Source organism: Diplodia seriata (assembly GCF_021436955.1).
Source record: "Diplodia seriata strain FDS-637 chromosome Unknown scaffold_9, whole genome shotgun sequence".
Lineage (NCBI taxonomy): Eukaryota > Fungi > Ascomycota > Dothideomycetes > Botryosphaeriales > Botryosphaeriaceae > Diplodia > Diplodia seriata.
In genome coordinates, this window is record NW_027117316.1 from 725,867 (window position 1) to 733,840 (window position 7,974).

At 60.1% G+C, this 7,974-nt stretch overlaps 2 protein-coding genes across 2 annotated transcripts; one reads left to right on the forward strand and one right to left on the reverse strand.

Moving 5' to 3' along the window:
* Positions 1 to 1,683: 1,683 nt before the first annotated feature.
* SLS55_008648 (uncharacterized protein) lies at positions 1,684 to 2,769 on the reverse strand (the record flags this gene model as incomplete). Its single annotated transcript, XM_066780056.1, has 1 exon — positions 1,684 to 2,769. The coding sequence occupies one exon, from the start codon at positions 2,767 to 2,769 to the stop codon at positions 1,684 to 1,686; it is 1,086 nt and encodes a 361-aa protein (XP_066629285.1).
* Positions 2,770 to 5,729: 2,960 nt separating this feature from the next.
* On the forward strand, positions 5,730 to 6,522 carry SLS55_008649 (uncharacterized protein; the record flags this gene model as incomplete). Its single annotated transcript, XM_066780057.1, has 2 exons — positions 5,730 to 5,734; positions 6,018 to 6,522. 2 exons carry the CDS (start codon positions 5,730 to 5,732, stop codon positions 6,520 to 6,522), a joined length of 510 nt encoding a protein of 169 aa, XP_066629286.1.
* Positions 6,523 to 7,974: the final 1,452 nt, after the last annotated feature.

Genomic DNA, 7,974 nt, shown 5'->3' on the forward strand with positions numbered 1-7,974 from the left:
ACCCTTAGACGCCGGCGGGGTTGGCCGCCCAAATGACGAAAGGCAATGGCTTTGCAAGTAAGCTGTGGTCCGTTTCCCCATTCTTCTCCGTCATTATTCGTATAGTGTTTGTAGGTATACGTATAGGGCCCACCAACCGATGGCGCACTGCGTTGCACGCGTGATTCTGATATGCAAACACTTTCATGCGTCGCGAAGAGCCGGCAAGGCGACAAACAATGCACCGCTCGAAGCCGCGAGCACACTTGCCCGGGCGGTTGACATTGGTGCATTCGCTACGACAAACACTCGGCGGCGGGGCTGGGGGGGCTTTGCGCCTTATTTGAAACCTAAGGCATTGAGGAAGCGCGCCGCAGCAGGCACGTGGCTCCCCCTCGAGCGTATCCCGCTTACTTCGCCCACAACGGCCATGTTGCCGCGAAGCGCCGTCTCCACCGGGGAGTCAAGGCCGTCCGGAAGTCTCGAACGGGTGGAGCTTGTTCTGCCTGAGGCCTGTAGGTGGGGCGGTCAGCGTATCGGGCAGGGAGCCCCGACGGACCAGATAAGCAATGGAGATGGCGCTCGCTACCGTTGGTCGACTCCAGCTTTGTTCTCCCCGGGCGAGCTATCGAGCTCGTCATCGACGAGCGCTCGATGCCTGGGCCGGTTGACGACCCCGGCCGCGTCCTGAGACGCTCGGCGTGTGAGATGCGGCTCCCATCAGCCCATTTGCATCGATGCTGGGTTCGCCGATGTGCTTTAGCGAGAGCCAAGATCTGGCAAAGGGGGATTGGAGCGTTGTGCGGATGCGCGGGCAGCCACGGCTTGTTGCTTGTCGGATGCGGAGTGCCGAAGGGGGTTGGTCTGTGATGGGGCACCTGTGGCTTATTGGCAGGCGCGGGTGCCGGGGCCAACGGCGGTGCTTGGCGAAAGCTTCAGCCCAGCGCCTCTGCCCGGCCATCACTTCCAAAATCAACACCGAACAAGACATGGAATGGTCGAGTCTTGGGCTCCGTGGATCAGCCGCCGCGTCAGCCCGCAATCAGCGCGGAACCCACCGCCACTTCCCCCAGCCAGCGTCAGAGATGCGCCACCGGAAAATGCTCTTGCCAGCGCGCAGAGCGCCATTGGAGGACTGCTCCCAACAAGGCTTGTTCTGCAGCCTGACTCAAACAAAAAGCACGCCCCTGGAACGGGACGTTGTGTTGCGGCAATGACCCGGCGCTAAAACCCGTGTTCCGCACGCGTTTTGATACTCCAGCTGTGTATGCTTTATTGCAGACCTCGAATTACTACTTTCTGATTGAGCTACATGACCGTTGAGTCCTTGTCTATACATGGCCCATGATTCGCGCACTGGCTGCACTATGTCCCAGTGTCATGCTTGATTAAGATTGTTCCCATTTCCACTCCCGGCGGGATAATGCCCCCTCTCGGCCATTGTTGGCCTCGTAGTATCAAGATACAAAAATGAAAAAAACGTGCCAAAAAGAGCGAATGCGGGGATATCTCGCGTTACCCACGACGCCTTGGTACGAAACGAATGGAAAGGAGGCCTGGGCCTCTCATAAGTGCAAAAGATAAACCCTGGTAATACCCCAAACACCCAGTCTTCAGTGACTTGAACCAATCAGAAAGCCACCGTCAAACCCCCTGGCCTGTCTATCCACCAACATACGGAAAAGATTGCTTCTTCAGAAACGCTCAGGGCCTCGGATCCCGCTCCTCAGTAAGAAGCGCCGAGATGGCCGTCCTGCTTTCTCTTCTCTCGTTGTTAGTGGCAACCTCCTGCCTGTTTACAGCTGCCCAACCGCTGTTTCTGAAACTCGGGAGCGGAAGTTGAGCCTGCAGGGAACCCATAGCAAGCGTTGTTCCGTTCGGGCTTTCGCCCGGAGGGGTAGGCGGGCGCGGGATGTGCAGTCCAAGACCCTTGTCGCTCTTGTTGAAGAAACTGGGGCACAGGGGGCTACCGCTGCCACCTTGGCGCCAAACGTCCTCGAGCTGGGCGGCGCTAGCATCCGGGCCGTAGTCCGCGGCAACAGCGGCCCAGAAGGCGGTACGGTGGGCCTCGTAGATGCCGCGCAGACGAGCAGTGTCGACGGGTCCGAGAGAAGAGGCGCGCGAGTGTTGGCGGCTGTAGCTTCCAGAAGCGCTGGTCAGGGTGGACGGCAGGCGTTGGCATTCTTGGTGAGCAGGCGCGTAGCCATGATGATGGAATGGCATCGCCACGGCAGAAGCAGCGCTCGTGCTGGCAGGACTGGTGTTGTTGTGCATGTTGGTGTCAATGCGAAGGTCCATGCGCGGCTCGGGTGAAGACTGGGGGGTAATGATGCGCGGGTGGAGGCGAGGGAGAAGGATCTTTTGCTGCTGCGCCTGGGCAGCCTCGACGGTCATCATGGGCGACCCCTGACGAGGAGGCGTCATGGTCTGGGTGTACTCCTCCGCAATCTCAGTGGGGAGCTCGAACTGCGAGGTAGTGGTGTTGGTAGAGCCCGAGACGATTGAGGAGGTGGTGGAAGAGATGGAAGCATTGCGCTTGCGGCGATGCGAGCCGTGGCTGAGCTGGTGGTAGTGCAGGCGGCAAGCGAGCTCGGTCTTCTTCAGGTGCTGCGCAATGTGCTTGTAGGGCATCTTCTGCATGCGGGTCTGGAGGAGGTAGGCTTCCTCCTCCTCGGACCAGGAGCGGTTGCCGCCCGTCGACATCTTGCGGGCGCGGATGGGAGCGGAGGCGTGGGATTCCATGTCGCCGAAGGAGGAGATGGAAGAAGTTCTGCGGTGGTGTGCTGCCATTGCGGTGGGCGAAGGGCGACTTTTGTATCGTGGTAGCTCGGGTAAAAACGCTTCGAGTAAGGGAGTGTCCAGCCTCGTCTCTTCAGGAGTCTATGTACGGTAGACAGAGAGGGATTAAAGAGGACGTATGTACCAAATCAATTGGCCAGCAATGTCGATTAAGGAATGAAAGCGCAGCCCAGCCAGTGGGAAGTCAACGAGAGCGCAAAAGAGCTGCAGGAACAAACAAAGCCGGCACTCTCGAGTTGGAGATGATGGGGAGCGATGGGATGAGGAAACCTCTGGGTCATATATAGACAATAGCGACTGGTGCTATGGCGAATGGCGGTGATTGTGACGCCCGGTTGCACGCACATCCGGGGGCATATTAGAGTGGTGGGTCTTGAGGTGGGTTGGGTTTCCAAACCAGCCATGCGGCAAGGAGCTGCAACAAACCTAAGGTTTTGTCAAACTCAAGATCGGCGCTCTGCTGCAAAGCGCGGATCTCAGACGCTTCCGGTCGAGGGTGTGGCCTTGCCGGATTGGGGCGAGGGGTGCTGCGAGATGCAGATCCAGCCAGTAGCAGAGCAGGGATCGAGGCCGTCTGCCACGCTTCTGAGGAGGGTTTCAAAACTCGATTGGTATGAAAGCCCCGTGTTGGTCTGTAGGCGAGTGCGCAGGCGAGCGCGAAGCCTTTGATCCTCGCTACTAAGCCATCGGACGCTTGCAGAATGGAGAAACAAGCGCGCCCGCGAGCATATAACCATAAAATCTTAATCGCCGGGCTCGCATGTGGTCCGTCCAGCGGCGCAGGCCTCTTCCAGCGTCGCCGCCGTTTGGACGTGACAAGAGAGAGCCAGGGCTCGACCGGTGGCCGCGCACGAGGCCTGCTCGGAAGGCTGGACATCCGCGCTGGCTGAAGGCATTGCGGGTCCTCTGGCACGCATCTGGGGCACGCGATTTGAGATGATATCCGCTTTGGCTGGCGGGACGCTCAAACGCCCAGAGCGCGGTCGTCGTGCTGGCCCTGGTCGTGTTGAGACCTGGCACGAGCGCCGTCTCAGGCAGGCGCAGACCCCGTTCTTGGCGTTCGAGCTGGGCGTCATTCTGCCTGCTGGCGCCCGCGCGCATCAGCGTGGCGCTGCCCTGCGGCGCCGAGAACAGCGGCTGCTGCGTGTGTTTGGCTCCGGTGACGCGCGGGGCGGGCGATGTGTCGAGAGTTCAGGTGTGTGTTCGTCGTTTTTTCATGTGAAGAGCGCGCGCACGGGGCCCAATTAGCGCCGTGCCCGGCATCGCGGCGCCGTAAACGCCTCCGGCCCGTCGCTCGCACGCCCCACCCCACCGCGGCTTAATTATTTTGACAGTCACGGCGGCAGTGGGATCCCATGTCTGGTTGCTGTTGTTGTTGTTTTTCTGCCGTTGGAATCTCGCACCTACGTCCCACTCTCACCTAGCTCCAACCACCCTGTAGGAAGAGTGTCAGTGTCGAGGTACCTCTGCATGCTCGACTATCCATGCAGGAGAAGCGCAACACGGTGCACGGAAGGATCAAATCTTTGGCAACCCACGAGAAATTGCTCGCGCATTGAGGCGAGGTGGAGGACTGGATTCACGCGGCCAAAACGCAGCACTGCCCCAGCTCGCTTGGGTACGAGCGCCGCCCCTTCATGGCGAAACAGCGAGCTGCCATCGTCCATGAAGTCCTTTGCCAGACGAGCGGCAGACGAGCAGGCGCGGCCGCTAACGCTGGTGGTAGCGGAGACGGTGTGGGGAAGCGGGCGGCCGGCGATCCTTCCAGTCCAGCCCGCAGCACCACCACCATCGCCCGCGAGACGTCAATCGACGACCGCGTCCCCGCCCTCGACCTGCATCGCGATCTCGTCTCGCACCGCACCAGATAGACCCCATCGCACGCCTGCCAGGAGCTCTCTCCGCCAGGTCGCACCGCCGTCGTCATGGCGAGCGCAGTCAGCGTCATCGCCCACGACGGCGCGTGCGTGAAGAAAGCGGACGCCGCGCATCGCCGTGCGCGTGACGACACTGCTGCACGCTGCCGCTTGAGGGGGCTGACTGCCTGCGTGCTGCATGGCATGGCTGCGCAGCCCATAGTCTGGGTAGAGCTACCCCGCTTTGCCATGGCAGCATCGAAGGACCCCACGACGTTCCCTCTACCGCACCCCGCGGCCACACGGCTGCGCGGCTTTTGTACCCGCTACACGCGCTCCCCCGTTGTTGTGATTGCATGATGCTCGTCGTGCTGGAACTTGCCTCTCCGCACCGCCCCCGCCTATCGCCAACCTTGCCCCTCCCCCGCAACCCTACCAGAGAGCTCTCTCTCGCCAATCTTCGCCGTCCGCGGCGCTGGCGGGCTTGCCATTCGCCCTCGCCCGCTGCACACGCGCCCACTGGCGAGCGAGCTGCGCTGGGCAGCGTTGCTTGCAGGCCTGGAGCCGGTAGACCCATGTACTGGATCATCGCCTGCTACCGCGGCGGCGATCTGCCTTCGAGTCCTGGCCTTGGTTGCTCGATAGTGATCGACCGCCACCGTCATCTGTGAATCTACAATCGCGACTTCCCGCGCACCTCTCTCTCCACACCTCCATCATGGGGCTGGTGTGAGGGCAAGAACCGCGAGAAAACAAAGTGCTTCTGCTGAGCGCGCGCAACGCCCGCTGCCCCTCTGCCCCTCTTTGCCGCGCGTTGAGATTCTTACTCCGCAGCGCACGCTGCAGCCTCATCATCTTCCGTGGAACGCGAGGTATCCAGAGGTGTCGCCCGAGACAACCCTGGCGCATCCAACCCACTCCCAGGGAAGCCTTTCTCAGCAGCATGCCCGGCCGGCAGGCGCCGCTCAACATCTAGACTCCTGCCTCTCGCGTCTCGCCGAGCATCCCGCCGTGGAGCCGCTCGATTTCGACAAACCGACCTCGCTGTCCGGACGGGGGCTGCCTTTCGCGAGCCACCTTCCCGTAGCAACGACCATGTCGTAAGTCTGCCTCCACTTGGCCCGCCGCGCCGCCGTGACTTGATTAAGCCCGCCGAAAACCCTACCCTTCCTCCGCTCTGGCACCTGGTGTGTGGGTACAGGCACACTAGCTCCTGCTTTGCTCCTATCTGCAGCTAGCTGCGCCTACTACATCCTGGATACATCACACGCGCGTCAGCTTCGTCGTCCTGCCCAAGTACCCTCTACCCGAACAAAACGCGTCTAGCTGCCTCTGTAGCCTACCTCCAACACTGACACGCGACATCGTCGCGCACCGACACAGGTCCTCGCCGCACCACCCCAAGCGCAGCCTGAAGCCCAATCCCATGTCGGCGTCGCCCTCACAGCTCACCGTGTCGGGCGGCCCGGCCGGTGGCCACTTCAACCCGGCGTCAGCAACCACGGCAGACCCCTTTAGCGGCACCCCGTACGCCGTTGCGCCGCCCGTAGGAGGCACCTCGTCGGCGTCGACCACTTCGCCCACCTCGCCCACCAACCCACGCAAGCGTCGCGCGTCCGGCGCTTCTGCGGCCCAGCACCACCAGATCGCTCCTAACGCGACGATAGCTCCCTCGAGCGTGACGGCTGGCGCCGGCGGGACGTCGTCCGCTTACGGGGCAGACCCCTCCGGCCTGGGTGGCGGGGAGAACGAGCCTCAACAGCCTGTGCAGCCGCCACCGCCGAAGAAAGGGAGAACCAACACTCCATGGACGGCAGCAGAGGAGCAGCGCTTGAAGATCATGAGGGATGCAGGGAACAGCTGGAGCGAGATTGCAAAGGTATGGTGAAATTGATTTGATCTCTTTCTTTCGTGGTCTTTTTCAGGTTCCCGAACGCTACGCCTCGTCCCAATTTTTCCTGGTGGGAAACCAAGTGGATGTGACAATGGGCATCTTGATGGAGCTCTTCCCGACCACCTTTGTGAGGGACATCCGTTCAGGAAGGATGGTCGTTGCAGTCTTTTCAGGTGATTGTGTCAGCTGTCACAAGCGGGGGAGCTCCATCCACATGGTCAGAGCGACTCTTGCCAGCCACTGCTGCATGACTCTGAGAATTTAGCGAGGGAGGCAGTCAGGACGAAACCCGGACACGAGAAAGCGCCGTCGGCGCTCGAGGCTTTCCCACCTCAGGGTCAAGAAGGCGTTGATAGGGGCGAGAAGTGTGTAAAAGGAGGAGAGTAGAATCAGCAAGAACGAGGGATCCACTACAGAGGACTTACTAACTTGCTTGCAAATCACGCAGACCTTCCCGACGCGGACCGAAGGTAGCGTGAAGAAACACTGGTACAAGGTCAGTAGACCTCGGGGCATCTGCAACTCCACAAGTTGGGAGCCCTCATCCACCTTACCCCTCACCCATCTCTTTCGACCATCCACACGAACTCATAACCGCAAGCCACTGCGTCACGTCGTACTCGACTAACTGTACGATGTTACGTGTTCCAGGACATGCACTACGCCGAGTTCGCGGAAGACGAGGTAAGCCGCATGAACTCCTGTTCGTCATACCGTGTGGACAGAATTTTGGCTGATAAGAGGGTACTATCCCTTCGTGTGGACGTACAGAGCGCTGCATTGCTCGCTGCCATCAAGGAGTACGAGGCTAGCAAATGGAAGGTTATCGGCGCAAAAGTTGGGAAACCTGCAAAGGTAGGTAAAGACGCAGTGTTGTGCCTGCTACAACGCCACTGTTCTTCTTTCATTGTCTCCCCATTGCCCTTTATACCCTTCCTCTCCCCGGAGGATGAAACCAGTGGTTACAGATGGAGGGTGGGCGGATCGCACTCTGGTGCAAATAAGCAGTAGTCGCGGCTTGCGGCCCAGACAGTCGGACGCGAGTGCTAGAGCACTGAGGAAGTAGGTGTAGTGGCGGGTCCATCTGTCTTGTATTGTTGTTTGTCGGAAACATTCGGAACCAGGAAACGGCAGCCGCAAGGGCGGCTAAAATGCTGAAGAACCGCACGCTAACCAAAGTCGTCATGGTCAGGCTTGTGAGCAGTACGCAAAGGAGCACTTCGGCGGGAAAGTCTGATACCGAACATAACCCTTTTCGGCAAGGACGACGACGACCCAAAGAAACGATGCCCACGACAACTTGAACGCACGACAAAGCAGAATAAAAAAAATTAATTCATCGAGATGCTCCTCGACATAGCAGTACCGAAGCGCTGTACTTCCTTCCCGGAACACGGGACGCATCCGGGCTTGCATTCTCAGCCCTCACCTTCCACCAGAACGCGC